The sequence below is a fragment of the Penicillium bovifimosum genome (assembly GCF_028826915.1).
Source record: "Penicillium bovifimosum strain IBT 22155 chromosome Unknown utg000002l_segment0_segment0, whole genome shotgun sequence".
NCBI lineage: Eukaryota > Fungi > Ascomycota > Eurotiomycetes > Eurotiales > Aspergillaceae > Penicillium > Penicillium bovifimosum.
The window spans coordinates 1,826,665-1,844,180 of NW_026622711.1; the positions used below are offsets into that span (position 1 = coordinate 1,826,665).

General features: G+C 49.6%; 9 protein-coding genes across 9 annotated transcripts; 4 read left to right on the forward strand and 5 right to left on the reverse strand.

Moving 5' to 3' along the window:
- Positions 1-283: 283 nt before the first annotated feature.
- N7515_001895 (uncharacterized protein) lies at positions 284-3,665 on the reverse strand (the record flags this gene model as incomplete). The annotated part of the gene is made up of 2 exons (XM_056662639.1): positions 284-471; positions 524-3,665. The coding sequence occupies 2 exons, from the start codon at positions 3,663-3,665 to the stop codon at positions 284-286; spliced, it is 3,330 nt and encodes a 1,109-aa protein (XP_056524752.1).
- A 915-nt stretch (positions 3,666-4,580) lies between these two features.
- Positions 4,581-6,921, forward strand: N7515_001896 (bifunctional aminopeptidase/epoxide hydrolase; the record flags this gene model as incomplete). Its single annotated transcript, XM_056662640.1, has 8 exons — positions 4,581-4,979; positions 5,042-5,126; positions 5,184-5,403; positions 5,457-5,574; positions 5,630-5,749; positions 5,809-6,177; positions 6,230-6,717; positions 6,774-6,921. The coding sequence occupies 8 exons, from the start codon at positions 4,581-4,583 to the stop codon at positions 6,919-6,921; spliced, it is 1,947 nt and encodes a 648-aa protein (XP_056524753.1).
- Positions 6,922-7,167: 246 nt separating this feature from the next.
- N7515_001897 (uncharacterized protein) lies at positions 7,168-8,122 on the reverse strand (the record flags this gene model as incomplete). The annotated part of the gene is made up of 2 exons (XM_056662641.1): positions 7,168-7,685; positions 7,744-8,122. 2 exons carry the CDS (start codon positions 8,120-8,122, stop codon positions 7,168-7,170), a joined length of 897 nt encoding a protein of 298 aa, XP_056524754.1.
- A 469-nt stretch (positions 8,123-8,591) lies between these two features.
- Positions 8,592-9,531, reverse strand: N7515_001898 (TIP41 family protein; the record flags this gene model as incomplete). The annotated part of the gene is made up of 3 exons (XM_056662642.1): positions 8,592-8,705; positions 8,763-9,153; positions 9,230-9,531. 3 exons carry the CDS (start codon positions 9,529-9,531, stop codon positions 8,592-8,594), a joined length of 807 nt encoding a protein of 268 aa, XP_056524755.1.
- Positions 9,532-10,131: 600 nt separating this feature from the next.
- Positions 10,132-11,408, forward strand: N7515_001899 (aurora family serine/threonine-protein kinase; the record flags this gene model as incomplete). Its single annotated transcript, XM_056662643.1, has 3 exons — positions 10,132-10,230; positions 10,286-11,218; positions 11,274-11,408. 3 exons carry the CDS (start codon positions 10,132-10,134, stop codon positions 11,406-11,408), a joined length of 1,167 nt encoding a protein of 388 aa, XP_056524756.1.
- Positions 11,409-11,706: 298 nt separating this feature from the next.
- Positions 11,707-12,540, reverse strand: N7515_001900 (mitochondrial inner membrane protease ATP23; the record flags this gene model as incomplete). Its single annotated transcript, XM_056662644.1, has 3 exons — positions 11,707-11,934; positions 11,988-12,247; positions 12,309-12,540. 3 exons carry the CDS (start codon positions 12,538-12,540, stop codon positions 11,707-11,709), a joined length of 720 nt encoding a protein of 239 aa, XP_056524757.1.
- A 242-nt stretch (positions 12,541-12,782) lies between these two features.
- Positions 12,783-14,313, forward strand: N7515_001901 (glutamate 5-kinase; the record flags this gene model as incomplete). Its single annotated transcript, XM_056662645.1, has 5 exons — positions 12,783-12,822; positions 12,881-13,068; positions 13,142-13,256; positions 13,297-13,409; positions 13,468-14,313. 5 exons carry the CDS (start codon positions 12,783-12,785, stop codon positions 14,311-14,313), a joined length of 1,302 nt encoding a protein of 433 aa, XP_056524758.1.
- Positions 14,314-14,640: 327 nt separating this feature from the next.
- On the reverse strand, positions 14,641-15,757 carry N7515_001902 (putative beta-1,6-glucan biosynthesis protein (Knh1); the record flags this gene model as incomplete). The annotated part of the gene is made up of 4 exons (XM_056662646.1): positions 14,641-14,709; positions 14,772-15,351; positions 15,417-15,517; positions 15,566-15,757. 4 exons carry the CDS (start codon positions 15,755-15,757, stop codon positions 14,641-14,643), a joined length of 942 nt encoding a protein of 313 aa, XP_056524759.1.
- A 253-nt stretch (positions 15,758-16,010) lies between these two features.
- Positions 16,011-17,009, forward strand: N7515_001903 (signal recognition particle receptor subunit beta; the record flags this gene model as incomplete). Its single annotated transcript, XM_056662647.1, has 2 exons — positions 16,011-16,223; positions 16,278-17,009. 2 exons carry the CDS (start codon positions 16,011-16,013, stop codon positions 17,007-17,009), a joined length of 945 nt encoding a protein of 314 aa, XP_056524760.1.
- Positions 17,010-17,516: the final 507 nt, after the last annotated feature.

Below are 17,516 nucleotides of genomic sequence, written 5' to 3' on the forward strand. Positions count from 1 at the left end.
AGGTGCTACTACCTACGTGTGATGATTCACGCCGAAGCAAGGTCGCCTGAATGAACAGAATGGACACGGTTTCTATGAGCGAGTAACAAGCATCACTTAAATACAATCCCATCTCATGACAAATATGTTCCTGAATCATCAAATAACTGGCAAAAATCATGGTATCTCAAAAGACGTGGGAGGATCAAATATGGACATTAGGAATATCAAGAACGGGCGGGAAAACTCCAAGCCTCACTTGACTTTGGAGAGGGAATAATTATCGTATGGCTTCATATACCTCCTACACCAACACCCACTCGCTACCTCGCTTGATGAACTTGTCGAGCATCAAGCCCACATCGGCTAGGGCGAATCGGCAGATGTAGAAGCCAAAGAACTCAGCAGCATGTCGGGTGCTGAGTTCCAGACCAACATGGGTCTTAGATGAATGTTTGAGACCAGGGTCCTCAACTTGCTGGGCGATTTGCTCTGTATATGGGTTAGGATGAACGAAAGCCATATCGACTTGCAGAGAACTTACCTAGCACCTGTGCAGCGTCAAAAAGCCGCGCCAATGCCCCCATGTAGTTTGCGTGGGGCCCAGAGAATTCAAGCTGAGTGACATTCCGCTTCGCAGGCGTTCCATGCCCAGACGTCATCGGAACAGAGTTGAGGATCAGGTTGTCTTTATTACTTTCTCGGGCGCTGTGGACAGGGCTGCTGGTCCCGAGTCCGGAAGTTTTGGCCCGTAGTCGTTTCCAGGTCAGATATGATTTATTTGGTGCAACCTCGGGTTGAGCAGGTTCATCCGGCGTGGAAGCTGGCTTGAACAACGGCATTGATGCTTGGACACCAACATCACTGCCCAATTTCTTAGACAGCAGCCCCTGAACCTGGTCAAGGACAGCTTCGAATGACTGCATCTCTTCTAAGACCGCATCTGCATCGTACGTATCGACCTGGGCCAACTTGAGCAAAGCAGCGGTCAGGAGATCGCAGTTGGAGATTTTCTCCTCGAGCCCCTTCAATTTCACATTTTTCACGCGCCAGACATCTCGAGGGATGAAGAGCTTTTCTGACAAATAGCCACCATGCGGGTGCGCCAGGGTCTGGTAAAGACATCTCATCAGCCAGAATGGGCGGAGAAGGAAAGATTCCGGACAGGGCTCCAGAGGAACCGGTGCGTTGGCTATCAACGAATTTGGACGACCTAGCGATGTTGAAGAGTGGATGTTGCTACCAAACAGATTTGGCCCGCCACTTGGCAGCCCATTCTGACTCAAAGTGGAGCTGGACAGGGTCGGGGTGGGTGGAACTGGAACACCGCTAGTCGCACCTCTTTGGGTGTCAGGGAATGCCCCGCTCCATGGGGTACTTGGGGATTCTGGGCACATGTCGGGTATCTGGAGCGGAACAGAGGCGTTCCGGGCTCGGAAGGGCTTTGTATTAGAGTGAAGTCTATTCAATCCATCTGGAGCTGAGGGTACTTTGCCCATGGGGCGCGCTGACAGTGGCAGGGGTGGCAATTCGTTTTCATCATCTTCATGGGTTCGTGCTTTGGAGAGATTGGGAATATCCGTGAAAGAGCTCAGTGAGGGATTGCGCTGTGTTGGATGCAAAGTGGAGCGCCCGCCGGGACCAGATGGATCATCTTTCGGCAACGGCGGCGGACGGTTGGCTAATGGGGCTGCGGAGTTTTCCAAGGCTGATGATGCATTGGAATTGGCGCGAGAGGAGCGTGCGTTCGTCTCAATCTTGAGCTCCCGGGTCTGGCTGGATAGGCGCCGGGCTCGCACCCCTGGGCCTGTGGAAGAGGCGAGTGAGCCAACAGAATCAGCCCGGGTCGATCCCGAAGCTCGCTGCTTTGAAGGAGCCGGAAAGTCAGATGATGCTGGTAAGGGCGGTAAAGCTGAGGATGGGGGAGAAGAGGGCATGGTATATGGTTCGGGCCTTCGGTCGTCTGATGGCAAGACATCATCTTCTGCAAGCGTAGACAGTGCGCCCCCAGTGCTCGCAGCATTAGACGTTGCAGAGCTTTCCCAGGTTCTCCCAGACATATTGCTAGAATCGGATTCTCGGGGAAGTGCCGACTTGGACTGAATGCCGAATTCAAAGTCATCCATCACGTATCCCTTAGTCATCTCCTCCAATAGACGCTCCTCTTCCTCTGCTTCATCGTCCAGATATGTCGACGTACGGGCAGTATGGTCATTCTCCAGACTTGTCTGTTCTTGGAGCCGACGCATTTCACGGTCCCGGTTCATTGCCTCTGCCTCTTGTTCTGCCTCGCGCACCCTTTGCTTCGCTAATTCGATATTTCTGCGAGCATTTGAGACAATATCATCGCTTTCCTCTTCCTTGTACTCCAGCACCGGCTCCAGACCTTCGTCATATGCAGCTTCAACCGCCGCATCCAGGGCCGCATCGAATTCAGCCTCGGTATCATTGCTGAGACGACGGCTAGTTCGGCGCCGAAGATAGACAGACGACGCCTTCGAGTTCGCCGACGACGGCGATGAAGCACCGGATTCGTCAATGGTGTCCAGCCACGAAGTGGATTCGTTGGAATCCTCCTGGCTACCCGGCAAAGTTATAGATCGTGGTTGATCTTCTAAAGCAGATGGCTTCAAGGATTGGCGTCGAGGGGGGACCGCTTCCAAAGAGAACCCGTTTGTCTCTTCTAGCGGGATTTGATGGAAACCAAAGCTTGGATGAGGCGAGTTCTGCTGGCTGTCAAGTTGGACCCTATCATTTGCCGAATGAAGATATTCTCCGTAAGACTCTTGGCTGAGAGGCCGATCTGGAAGAGCCTTGTTGTCGCTCTCCCCGAGAGGAAAGTCCATACGGTGCAGCTCCGTTACCCGCAGCATGTAGGTATCCCGAATTTCCTGGAGTTTGTGTTTTTCTTCGTCTCCGCCGTTGCTGCGAAGCATGACAAGCTGCAATAGATTGCAAGCGTCCGAGTAAGCTTCCATAGCACCCTCGAAATTGGCAGCATTGTCAAGAAGAACTGCCGTGTTCGCCTTTTGAAGTGCTTTTGACAGCATCGCCTTTTGGGTTTGTCCATGCTGTATGATTGCCGGGTCGGTTTCCCCGTCATTCAGAGAAACGGACCCCCCACTGGTCCGCGCAAATGAATGGTCCATATCTGTTTCGAGATTATGTGTAGAGGGTTGGAAGACCTGGGTTGAGGCCGTAAATGAAAGATCAAGTTGTTGTGATGTTGGGCCACTGTTGAACATGGCAGACTTGTCCAGTTCTGGCAAATCAAGCATCGGCACTCCATTTGGCCCCGGCGCACGTTGGGGACTGTGGCCCCGTCCACGGTAGCCTGACATGGACATCTTCGAACTCCCTCGACGATGATGACCGGTGTACTCCGAGGGGCTTTTACTGGATGCGGTAGATTGGGACCAGCGATTTAAACTACCTAACCCCTCTTTTATAGGGCTAGTGGCTCCGTGACCGTCTGGAGACAAGTTTGTCACATTCTCTGTAAGCACGCCGAGGCCAGTAGGCGTAATGGCACCTGGCGGTTTTACCATCCGAGCGCGAGAATTAGGTCGTGATGTGCGAGAAGAAGGGCGATTCGGATGAGATCCAGATGGCGGTGTCGAAGCAAAAGGTCCGGGTCGTCGAAGATAGGATGAATTGGGATCGTCATCCATTGTGTGATGAATCATTTTCGCAAACCGATCCCGATTTCGGATGTCGAAAAGAGTCTAAAATATCGAGTTTTGTCTGTATACTCTCGAGGTATGCGCGACCGGTCGAACACAACAGGGGAGATATGCTGTGTGTCTGCGCTCATTCTTTGACAGTCAAGTCTCGTGGAGTATCCTTTGGGAAACCCCCTATCCGTCTCAATACATCACTTCGTAATCGGAGGGCTTAAAGGGGTCTTATTGCGAAAGATGCATTATTTCAATTGACCTAGGATCCCAGAGGAAAAGGGTAAAAGTCAGGAATCATGTTGATTGGGGAGAGAGGTAACCTAACTCACGGCTTTTTGTTTTTATTTTGTACAACCTCGTCAATGGGTCGCACAATGCGTCTCTTGATAGAAAGAAGCTATTTAAATCTGCAGACTAAAAAGAAGGTCGAAAGTTCGTCAGGGGGGTTGAAGTTGAAGTTGAATTGAACTACTTCAGGGGGGATGGTGCGGGCGGTGGACGAATGAAAACAATGCGGGGGGAGGATTATCACTGCCGAAGAGGTCGAGGAAGGTTGGAATTTTTTTCTTCTCTTTGATTCTCTTCTTTTCTGATTGTCTTTTGGATTTGTATATAGAAGGATAGAAAGAGAGGGAGGGAGAGGGAGAGAAGGGGGGAGAAGATGATTCTCCCTAGAGATATACATCGCACAGGGATAAAACCTACTGTGTACTGCGGAAAATAACAAAATACGATAGAAGGTTATTTACAGAAAAGTCAATACAGAATGAAAATACGCACTATCAGTACTTCGTAATTACATTGTCAAGTTATCAAAGTCAACGCTTAGAGACGGGAGCTCAGACGGAGCAAACGGAAGAAACGGATACGGCAAAATCAAAAAGACATTTTCGAGACATTTCAAGACATTCTCTTACAAACCTCATGAATCCCTTGGCTCGGTCTTTTACACGTTTCAATTCCTTACCTTCAATCACTGTACGATTCAATTTAATTCGCACTATGGCGACAATCAATCCCCCGCGGGATCCGAATACCGTCAGTAATTACAACAATTGGCGTTCAACCCATATCACTGCCAATTTCGATATCTTGTTCGACCAGAAGAAGCTGGTGGGAAACGTCATCCATCAGTTCAAGTCGATCACCGATGGCGAGTCCCGAGAGATCATCCTCGATACTAGCCATCTGGAGATTGGCACTGTAAAGGTGGATGGCCAGCCATCCAAGTGGGAGCTTCTCCCGCCTCTGGAGCCCTATGGGGTGCCATTGAAGATCACCCTTGATAAAGCTATCAAGTTAAACGGTACTGTGGAGGTGGATGTAGGTATTCGGAGTTATTGGATTGTCCCGCCTCATACTGGCACCATCTCACTCAACGACAGATTGCGGTGAAAACCACCGAGAAATGCACCGCCTTGCAGTGGCTGACGCCTGCGCAAACTTCGAATAAGAAGCACCCATACATGTGTATGTGAGATTCTTGAACCTGCTTTACCTGGCTTTTATAGTCTGACAAATTGCCAGTCTCGCAATGCCAGGCAATCCACGCGCGGTCTATCTTCCCCTGCCAGGATACGCCGGATGTCAAGAGTACATTCGACTTCAATATTACTTCCCCGCTCCCGGTCATGACTAGCGGCCTGCCTATTCGCAAGGCTTCGATGGAGTCGAAGGCGGACCACCAGCTGTATCGATTCCATCAATCGGTGCCAATCCCCAGTTATCTCTTTGCGATCGCTAGCGGGTAAGTCTAGCTCCATCACCTTGAAGGTCTTCTACTAACGGGGCACTTCACAGTGATGTTGCGGAGGCTTCGATTGGACCCCGCAGTGTTGTTGCAACCAGCCCCGACAAGTTGGAGGAGTGCAAATGGGAGCTTGAGTCTGATACCGAGACCTTCATCACGACCATCGAGGTATACAGCCTATGCTCTCTAGCGAACTTAAGGCGATATACTGACTCAGATGCAGAAAATTGTTTACCCTTATGCCTGGGGTGAGTACAACGTTTTGATCTTGCCGCCAAGTTTCCCGTATGGCGGCATGGAGAACCCGATCTTCACCTTTGCAACCCCGAGCATCATCTCGAAGGTACGTAGTATGCTCTATATCACACAGACTCAATGGCCTATGACTGATATATCATCCAGGATCGTGAGAATATTGATGTAATTGCACATGAGTTGGCTCACAGCTGGAGCGGTAACCTGGTCACCAATGCTTCATGGGAGCATTTCTGGTTGAATGAGGGCTGGACTGTTTACCTCGAGAGGAGGATCTTGGCTGCTATCCATGGAGAAGCCTATCGCCACTTTTCGGCCATTATTGGTTGGAAGGCTCTGACCGACGCTGTCGAGCATTTTGGCGATGATCATGAGTTCACTAAGCTTATCGTTGATCTGAAGGGCAAGGACCCCGACGATGCCTTCTCCAGTATTCCCTATGAGAAAGGATTCAACTTTTTATTCCACCTTGAGAACCTTGTTGGAAAGGAAAAGTTTGACAAATTCATCCCTCACGTAGGTGATCGTTCTCTTTCCTTCATTTTCGTCTGTTGACTTTCTTTTGCAGTACTTTACCACCTTCAAGTGCAAATCCCTTGACTCATATGAGTTCAAAGCATTGATTCTAGACTTCTTCAAGTCGGACGCCGAGGCTTCCCGGCTGTTGGAGGAACTGGATTGGGACAAGTGGTTCTATGCACCAGGTCTGCCACCCAAGCCAAGCTTTGACACATCTTTGGTAGATGTTGTCTATGAACTTTCCAAGAAATGGCAGTCACTGCCCAGTTCTTCCTTCAAACCTCAAATCGGCGATATCCAGGGTTTGACGGCCAACCAGTTGGTAGTCTTCCTGGAGCAGATGCTCTTGCTCGAGAAGCCTCTTCGCCCGGAGGTCTCGAAGCTAATGGGCGAGGTTTACGGGTTTACCAAAAGCGAGAATATCGAGGTTTCGAATCTTTATCTCCAGGTTGGCATGAAAGCGGGAGACGACAGCGTCATTGAGCCAACAACTGAGCTGCTGGGCCGCATTGGACGGATGAAGTTTGTGCGACCTTTGTAAGATCCCCCTTCCCCCAATCTATTCGCAAATGATGTTCTCGACACTGACCCAGCCTCTCGTTCTTTTCTCTCAGGTTCCGCAACCTTCAGAAAATCAACCGCCCTGTCGCACTCGCAACATTCGAGAAGTATAAGGACTTCTACCACCCTATCTGCCGAGGCATGGTGGAGAAGGACCTCTTTGGAAAGAAAGATGACTAGCCAACTAGTCTTTCCTGCCCTACGATCTCTTCTTGAGTATACAATGAATGGCTACCGGGGTCTCTTCTAAACGGGGCAGGTGATATATTGATATCTCGAATCTTAGATTATTTTTCTTTCATAAAGGACCCCACAAAGCGAAATAAATAAAGCAAAACAAGTATCGTACATGTCTCTATAACTTGCCAGATGGTGTACATAGTAGAGGGAACCCACGCCATGAATGATCACTCGCGCAAGAATCCCTCATTTACTTGCTTGAACAAGCTTTCTGTCCGTCTCCGAGTAATCGAAGATACCGGTATTCTTCTGATCACGTCCCAGAGCGAAGACAAGATCAACCTCATCCTTCTTCGATAGCTCCGACAAGACCCGACGCATATAAGCTACCACCTGGGCAACCTTAGCCCAGTCAATCTCTTCTTTCCCATCCGGTCCCGTCTGACTCCCCTTCCAGAGGTTCCTCCAGACAGCAGCGCCCAGCACCGCATCACCCTTGGCCAACCCCTCATCATATGCAGCAATGATTCCTCTCCATTGAATGAACAGATCCTTCAGGTATTTGTTACGAATCGTCCGACTACCCAAGTCATGATAGACGTCCATGCGGTGTTCCGCCTCGTGCGAAAAGTGATCGATGAGGTGTCGAGAGTAAGTGGTAACGCTGTCGCGATGGGGAAGGGCACGCAGGCGAACCGTCAAGAGGTACATATGGAGGAAAGTCACCTGGGACCAGGTGGAAAACGTAGGCAAGAGTCCGAGCTCTATAGCGATACCTAGCATCAGCATAGCCCTTGTCAGAAGTTGCCCGGATTATCTTACCTTTGTACCACCAGCCCTCTCCTACACCGAGATCCTCTCCAGCTGCCGTCTTTGGGACCTCGACTCCCTTTTGCGATGCTTGAGGAATATTATAATCCGCCTGGCTGGAACAAGCTTCGAATAGCTTCTGCGTCATGCCATATGCGACATACGTCTCGGCAGCATTTCCAGGTCTCCGGGAAAAATTCTTAGCCAAGTCGGAGACCTTTCCTTGTGAATATGATCGGGTGACGGTCGAGCTCAATGGCTGTGCCGGAGACGCGCAGGAGGCGGACACCAGCGGCTTGATTGGGCTGCGACAGGAAGATGTGGAAAGACAAAGACTCTGGGACCCGCGAATGTCGCGCACCCATAGGGTTGATAATCTCCTGGATGACATTATTGAGGATGTTGAATATGCGTGAATTGACCTTTCGTGATTGGTGATCTGGAGCTTTTCTGATAAAATATGTTTGCACTGTTTGTATCTTGGGACTTCCATGTGGCCTACGAGGCTACGACATCCTTTTTTTCACAGTGCTGTGAAATTCAAGTTTCCTTTCTCATTCATCTGCATGATTTGAATTTGCCACATGAAATCGTTCATTTAATGTAGATTGTAGCGGGGTATCCGCATACCAAGTCTGATAGAAGACTCTTTGGGCTGAATCCACATAGGGCTTTGCATTTCCGATGCGAAGGTGGATGATCGTTATCGAGTTTGTTTTTTTGCTTGTGCTTTATCCTGTGAAGGTGACTCGTCCTAGAGTCGAATGTCGAATGACTCAACGGTCCACCCATTGAGATGTATATCCACGTTCGAGCTTCTCTACGTGGCATGAATGCTCAAAACACCGGGGATGGGGCTCTTAGTCGCCTAGCACCAATCGCTCAGAGCACTTTTCTACAACAGGGAGAATCTCAGAGAGTCGGTTTGGATCCCTCAGGAAGGCCGGAATATCATCCCTGGTTGCTGCTAGCATCTGTGGATAATGGTCAGATCGAGCAAACATGCACTTTGCCTGATCAACTCTACGTACCTGGCGAACTTTCTCATATTCACACTCCTTGGAGAGGTATTCTCGAATGACTTCACCAGTTTCAAAGTCCACATAAACTCGAGTGTCTCGAAGTCGGATCAGAACGTGATCAAGCCTCATGAAGAACCTTGTCAATAGGAGGAGTCTGCCTGGCATGACTCGAATCTTGCAAGACAGCATTGTAATCCCGTTGTCTGCCAACTCGTCTTCGTAAAGAACAACCTCGTCAAAGAACAAGATAGGATCCGGGCGCTTCAATAATTCAACAGGGATTGGCTTCGTCGTTGGCTCAAAGGGCCGCGCATTAGGATGAAGTGTGCCTTTGTAGTCGGTGCTATATGACCAATCAAATGGCTTGACGACTTCTTTGATCCCTTCATGGGTTTTCTCTCTGTAGCCCCAGATGATTAGCCGCAATGAACGGATCGGGTTGTGAAGGTGCAACACGTCGAAGCCAGGAGAAATACCTGCTCTTTTGCCATTCTCTCGAGTACGCGACCTGCAGCATGGATTGACCAGTCTTGTCTACTAAGTCTAAGGCGTCAAATGCATTGAAATTAATGCCCCAGTCGCCTTTCTCGTGCTCGATAGCAACATAGTTATCACCAAAAATCATCTCCGGGGGTGCAATGCCGAGCTTTTGAGTCATTTCCTCGATTGGGTCGGCTTTGAGAATGGGCAGCTTCTGTGTTGAGATTCGAAACCCGTTAATGGTAATCGAGTTTGGCTTCTTTGCCTCCGGAGAGACTGTAGCACATGTTGTCGCCATGACCGATGTTGGCAGGAAATGAGTCAACGCAAGAAACGTGAGCAAAGCTTGTGATCTATAAATGTTCCTGGACGGGTCTGATAGCGATAACCCCGCGGACGTTAAGAGAGAGAGGCGGTCGAAAGGTTTACTTGGCAGAATCTTCAAGAGGAATCAATATTCAGGGTCCAATTTGCAGAGTTCTCAAGGATTGATTCTCGATTTTCAAAAGTCGCATCTGAATCCCCTACTAGAACAAGACTTACTATCAACCCTTCTGCCACGATGTGCACCTACTTATTCGACTGATACATAGTGCATGTGTATGTAAGGAACCGTGAGGGGAGGATAAGGCGGTGTGGTAGATGAGCCACATGTATTACATCAGCAGGGCGTTGCTGGGGTGACGCGCTGGGGAACCGCCCAAACACCTGGGCTCGTTTCTCTCTCCATCTCCTATGATATTCTCCTTCAACTAACGACTAACCCAGTACACATTGACCATGATTGCACTGGATTGAACCATAACCCCGAATTGGCTTCTTATTATACCAACGCACTCTTACCATCTTTATTCTCACGCTTCTTTCGCGCCATCGTCTCATCGTCACGTTTCTCACCATGGCGACAACCAAAACACTTGAAGCTCGCTTCGAGCACCTGTCTATGAAAGATGAGAAAGAAAATGGGGGCAATGATAGGGTCTATGGCAAGCAAAAGGTACATGGCATAATGCATACGGTTGGAGGTTCAATGTGCTGATCTGTTCACCAAGGCCCCGGTACCTTCGGTCCAGTCAAACAGTAATTCGAATCGGGCTCAATTATTGAAGCTAGCTCTCCAGAACAACAATGAGAACAAGGCCAGTGCCATGAATGTACCTGCCTCGCCAGGCAGGGGATCACATGGCGCATTGGTGACCCGGACCACTGATGAAAACGGCGATCAGCGCACATCGTCTTCACTCTGCGACCAGCCAGCCGTCCCTAAGGAATTGCACCTGGGTATGTTCGAGATTGGCAAGCCATTGGGCAAGGGCAAGTTTGGAAGGGTCTACCTTGCCAAAGAACGTTCCTCTGGATTTGTCTGTGCCCTGAAGGTGTTGCACAAGTCTGAGTTACAGCAGGGTGGTGTCCAGAAACAAGTCAGGCGTGAAATTGAAATCCAGAGCAATCTGCGTCACCCCAATGTTTTGAGGCTCTACGGTCATTTCCATGACAGTAAACGAATCTTCCTGATTCTTGAGTTTGCTGGCCGTGGTGAGCTGTACAAGCACCTTCGCAAGGAGCATCGATTCCCAGAATGGAAGGCCGCACAATATGTCGCACAAATGGCTGCAGCATTGAAGTATCTGCACAAAAAGCACGTCATGCACCGCGACATCAAGCCTGAGAATATCCTCGTTGGCATTCACGGAGAGATCAAAATCAGTGATTTTGGTTGGAGTGTTCACGCTCCCAACAACAGACGCCAGACCATGTGTGGAACTCTCGACTACTTGCCCCCAGAGATGCTCAAGTCTGGCTCCCAGGAGAATTATTACAGTGAGAAGGTGGACTTGTGGAGTCTGGGTGTCTTGACTTACGAGTTTTTGGTTGGCGAGGCTCCGTTCGAGGACACCCCTGCTATGACGCAACGGCGGATTACCAGGGCAGATATGTCGATTCCTTCATTTGTGAGCCCAGAGGCGAAGGATCTTATCAAGAGGGTAAGTCCACACATGTCTCATTATACAAATTCCGACTTGCTAATATATTAACTAGCTTCTCGTCCTTGACCCGGCAAAGCGAATCCCACTCGACGAGATCCAGCGTCATCCTTGGATTGTGAAGCACTGTACGAAGGATGACCGAACTACGAAGCGCAGTTCGGCTTCTTCCAAAGATGGCAAATCATGAACCACGGCTTGATCCTCACATGATAGCCCTGGAGACTTGCTGAATGTTCTGGCAATCATTTTTTCTTTCCCAAGCATTTCCCCATATGTGGCGTTGCGTTCCTGGTGTTTTGTTGTCTTTAAGCATTTTCGAAGGCGTTCGGGTCTGTGTTGGAGTCAAGCTGGGAGTGGCTGATGAACATTTGGACTTTAATTTTAACAGTATTTCGCTTCCAACGCCGTCAATGATATATGGTACATTCGAACGATACTTATCATACAAAAGGGGAGAGAGGACGGGACAACGCTGCATGACTATATCATCGGTAGATCTCATCAAATGGCCGGGTGTCCCTGAAACAACTATCCCAGACTTCATTGACGACCCTTGTGGCATGGGCTTCGTCCTTGCAGGTCGGACGTGCTCGAACAGACAGAATAGCTCTTCGCCTGACGCACTCTTGGTGCTGCTGCGTGAGCTTCCACTGCCCTCTTCGGAAGAACTCGCGCGCCCATCTGCACTCCCCGCTGAGTGAACTAGCTCGAATCTGAACGGAATTAGTGGACTTGGATGTGCCAAGATCATATGAATCAGACATACCTCTGTACAAGCTGCGTGACGCAGATTGTCTGACCAATTCACCTTGAACCTGAGATGGTCGAAGGCATGAACCATTTCGTGGGCTATGGTATCTTCGAGGTGTCCCTGGTCCTTCATTTCATTTGCGCATATCAAAATTCCATATTCAGGATCGAAGCCACCGCCTTTACGATCTGTACAGCGACGACAATAAATATTATGACTGTGGAGATCGCCTCCTAATTGTTGTATGCTTTCGCTGAGGAATCGGATCGTAGGACCTTGATAGAAAATGCTTGGGTCAGTGTTCGGCCCAGGCAATTCGTACACAATTGAACTCACTGAATTGAAGAAGATAATCCCGCTGATCCTCACAGCGCTTGCAGTCTGCTTCTTCGTTACGAGTGTCTCGCGCAACACGGAACTGCTCAATTCCTTCGTTGGACATCTTGCCTGTGAGGATGGAATAGATGTTGCGGAACTGGGTCCAGACGTCATCACCCGGAATGAAGCCCTTGGTATCAGGCTTCTCATTCGAAGGCGCATTTGCACCTGGTGACTGGGAGTCTGTCATCTTCGATTGTGAACTGTATGTTAGTTGTCAGAGCACTGCGATAAAGCGAGATCCTCCGCAAAGAGCGGTAGGATTTGGCAGAATCGGCGTCCGGAGTCGGGGCAAAAGGGATCTCCGCGGTCTAAACCCCCGGACAGTGAACAGGAACTGGTCTCTCTTGTGTTCTTTCCTTTTAGATGTGACTCTGCTCTATCATATAACATTCTTTTGAATAGAAAGCCATTGCTCTGGGGCTGTGCATCATGACGGCCTCGTCGGGTCTCACAATCGTGATCAAACTAGGTGCGGGGATCTATATCTGCCGGTGAAGATGACTCGATATACTGACTCTATCTAACAGGAACGAGTTCAATTGTTGACGAAAAGACCCATGAACCGATCCTCTCGATTTTGACCTTGATTGTTGAGACGGTGACCAAGCTACATAGAGATGGTCATCGGGTTGTCCTTGTGTCGTCTGGTGCCGTCGGGGTTGGCCTGCGAAGGATGAATGTGGACGAGCGACCAACTTACCTCCCGCGCATACAGGTATGTCCTTGACTCTACAGCATGGCCAGAATTTGGAATCATTGGGTGGGACCGTGCTAACTGAAATCTGTAGGCTCTCGCTGCAGTTGGTCAATGTCGACTGATGAGTCTTTGGGATAATTTATTCTCACATCTTCGTGTCCCTGTGGCCCAGATTCTTTTGACAAGAAATGATATTGCCGATGCATGTATACCTGTACTCATCAAGCCTAATGACTTTGCTGACAGTTCATATTTCGTCACAGAGAACCCAATATGTCAACGCGCAAAATACCTTTGAACAGTTGTTTGATATGGGAGTAATTCCTATTGTCAACGAAAATGATACCGTGGCCGTCTCTGTAAGGAAATGACACTCCAAATCAGCATTGCCCTAGCTAACCTCATATTCGTCCCAAGGAACTTAAATTTGGCGACAATGATACCCTTTCTGCAATTACTGCGGCCATGATCAAGGCTGACTATCTGTTCTTGATGACCGATGTCGACTGTCTCTATACTGCAAATCCTCGGACCAATCCAAATGCAAAACCCATTGAGGTGGTGTCCGATATATCCTCTCTCGAGGCTGATGTTTCGTCCGCGGGTTCCTCCCTTGGTACTGGCGGTATGAGCACGAAGATTGTGGCTGCAAAGCTTGGGACCAGTGCTGGTGTCACAACAGTAATCACCAAGAGCTCAAAACCAGGAAACGTCCACGAGATTGTAAAATACTTGCAACATATTGAGGCTCACTCCGCGGCTGATGATCAAGCTGGGACACCGACTGCGCCTCTCCACACCCGATTCCTTCGTTCGGATACCCCCATTCAATCACGGACTTTCTGGTTGCTTCATGGCCTGTACCCACATGGTACATTATATATTGACCGCGGAGCTTACCACGCACTTTTGAATAATGCCAATCTGCTCCCAGCTGGAGTGGTCGGTGTGGAAGGTCACTTTGGACAGCAAGAATCTGTGAGGCTGGTCGTTGTCGACCGGCCATCCTTAGATGCCTTGAATGGTGACTTTATTCACCACGGAGAGGAACCCAAGGAGGTCGGTCGAGCTCTTGTGAATTACGGAAGCATTGAAATTATGCACATCAAGGGCCACCGCAGCACGCAGATCGAAGCGCTGCTTGGCTACGCAGATAGTGACTATGTGGCGATGCGAGAAAACATTTCGTTCCATCCCGGAGAACCAAAACATACGACGACGCCGTCCTTAACACCGGCTTTGGAGGAATGGAAGACTCCTTGATACACTGTGTTGGAACCTCCAACATAAGCATATGACGAAGAGAAATGATAGCATGTGTTCATGTGCCTTGGCTGATGTGAATTTTCACTCAAACCTCGATCATCGTCCTAATATAAAAGTGGCCTGGGACATAGAAAAGAACAATGCAAATAAGAAAACGAAACACATGAAACCTCCCGTAACAGAGCGAACCTCCAACAGATGTGAGAATCCATTGACGAATGAAATTACTAGGACAACCAAGGCTTTCAAGTAAAGCGAAGCGCCGTGAAAACGTGTCTCTTCAGAGAGAAGAAGAGCAAGATGCTAACCATGTAATAATCAAATTTAGTCCTGCCAGCGGTCTAGCCACTTCTGCATTCTCTTGTCTAATGTGGGTGCGGGAGCGGGAGTAGCCTGAATATAAAGAGGTCAGCTTCAGAGATCAACCTAACTGTAAAAATCAAACATCTACTCACCGTGTTCTCAATAGTGTTCGCCGTCCATGTGGCATAGAGCGACTCTGTATACAGGACGGTTGGCGCACCAAGGTAGGTAGTGGCAATGGAGAACGGGAAAGGCGGATACTGGGGAGTGGCCGACCTGGTTGCGACGGTGGTCCCAGCGCTCTTGGGCATCGGAGCATACTTTATCGACCCAGTCTGCTCGCCGTATGGGACGGTATGCTGGTCAATCGTAGCAACGGCGCCAACTCCGACATCAATGCCGCCAACGGCGCCCACCTGTCGCTTCCGCAACTCATTATGTTCGGCTTCGCCTGTGACGGTTGGAGTTGGGAAATGCAAGACCTTCTCAGGTGAAGAAGCCCTGGTGGCACTCGGCACATTAAGGGTCGAAGCAACCTCTGCAGCCTCGATGAGGTGGTCATTGTCTGGGACCGCAGGCCAAGGAATGGCAATGGGCAGTTTTGGCTGCTGCATCGTCTTGATTGCATCTGTTACTTTCGGCGAAAATGTACCTTTCATGTTGGTCAAGGTAAAATGGGAGGTTAACCCTGACCAATACTCATGTGGGCCTGATAGAACAATCTTGAGAAAGCTGATTGAGAACGGGGAAGCTTTGTTAGTGAAACGGCTTGCCATGGCCAGGATCCATGAACTCACTATGCATTGGGCTCATTCCCGCCGATGCCTTGGTCGACTTTAAATGACACCATATCACCAGGAGCATAAGCACCATCCGTTATCACTTGTGATAGAGTATCCTGAATATGGTCAGTACTATGCCGCAGCAATATCCGAGAAGATCATACATATGAACCTGTTACTTCGTCGCCGGCACAGAGATAGAAATTATAAGTTGAACCAGGCTCAGTCTCCATGTTCCAAAGCAGACTTACGGCAGCTGCCGCATCGAAACTTAAGCCATGTGTTATGGTCTGAGGATTGAACTGGCCATAGACGACCGTAAACAATAAGGCGATCTGAAGCAACTGGACTCGCATGCTGATATGATGAAGACACAAGAAAACAAAAAATCATCCCAGAAGAAGAGGGAGGCTCTGGAGAGAGGGAAAACATCCCTTCATCACCTGGTATGTGCATCATTCCATCATTCCTTACACCCGTGACCCTTGAAGCCCTTCAGCCCTCGAGACCGTTGATGTGCACTAAGATAAGAAATGGGTCCGTGCTATCGGGCCAGCTCGGCCATCTCCTTTCCCCGTCAGCCCACACTCCACCCTCTTTTGACCAACAATGTCTTCGCAAGCAAACTGGAACTCAGTGACTGGCATTGCCACGCTGCTGTTCGATGGCAATCTGGTTGCTATTGCCATAGCTATCCTCTTTACATTCGGTGTGCCCATAACGCTGCACATCCTCTTCTTCCGGGCTGTAGCATCTCCGCCCTCGAGCAATTTCCTACTCCTGGGCCCCAGTGGAGCTGGCAAAACCGCCTTTACGACCTTGGTAGGGCTTCTGCATAGCTACACAGTTAACATGCCGTTACTAACCAATCTACAGCTTGAGGCTAAGTCTTCACTCTCGAACACGTCGCCCAGCACCCACACTTCCCAACAGTCGACCCTCGTGACCGTTACCTTACCACCAACTGTCCCGACTGGCTCGAACCGGTACCGATCTGTCAATGACCCCTCCTTGAAGGAGGCCACCCGGAACCCTATCAGATACCGCGTGAGGGATACTCCTGGCCATGGCAAGCTCCGTGCCTCGCAAGGGATCTCCGAGCTCCAGGCTATGTCCCAGTCAAAGGATATAAAGACAAAGCTACGAGGCGTAGTGTTCATGGTTGATACTGCTGCTTTATTGGATGAAGCGACGCTCCGTGACACGGCGACCTATCTGCATGACGTGCTTCTCATCCTCCAAAAGCGCGCCAAGAACGGGTCATCCAGCAAGCGGACCACTGAAATTCCCGTCCTGGTCGCAGCGAACAAGCTGGATCTCTTCACGGCACTGCCACCAGGCGCTGTGAAAGAGAAGTTGGAGTCGGAAATTGATCGCATTCGCAAGTCGAAGACCAAGGGTCTTCTGGATGCGAGCGCGGATTCTGGCTTGATGGATGACGAGGAGATCTTGGGCAACGATGACCAGGAAGCCTTCAGCTTCAAGCTCCTGGAGCACGAGGTCGGCGTCAAGGTTGAGGTTGTTGGAGGTTCTGTCAAGGGTGACCCCCAGGAGGAACTCGGATCTGGGGTGCGCCGCTGGGAGGAGTGGATTGGCATGTGTTTGTGAGCGATTTGAGAGTTTGCTCTCTTGTCTTGATTGTTATTCCGATGTAAAAGTAAATAAACAGGATCAACCATGCTTTGCTTGTACATGTTACAACCGAAGGAATGTCATATTGCAGAGTCTAAGTGACTAGGTACAAGGGGATCTACTGATATTGCCAATCCAGCCCCAGTGTATCTGTAGCTTGAGCTTCGATCCAGTCCTATGCGGTGATTAGCAAGCATGTCGATATGGAGGCAATGAGAACACTCACCCACAGGTCCCGCGCGAGTTTCCTGTTTCCAGCTAGCGCGCTAGTTTCACACAGTGTGGCAACTGGGATGAAATATTGGCCTCGCAAATTCTGGACTTGCACCTCATGACTAGTGGCAAGATATAAAGCTGTGGCAGCTCCGTCCTCCAGAGTCTGGCCTAACCATGACCCTGTCGCTCTCATAAGCCCGCCTATGAATCCTCCAAAAAGGGTATCCCAACCATGCCATTGATCGGTCACAATGTTCCCCGGGAAGA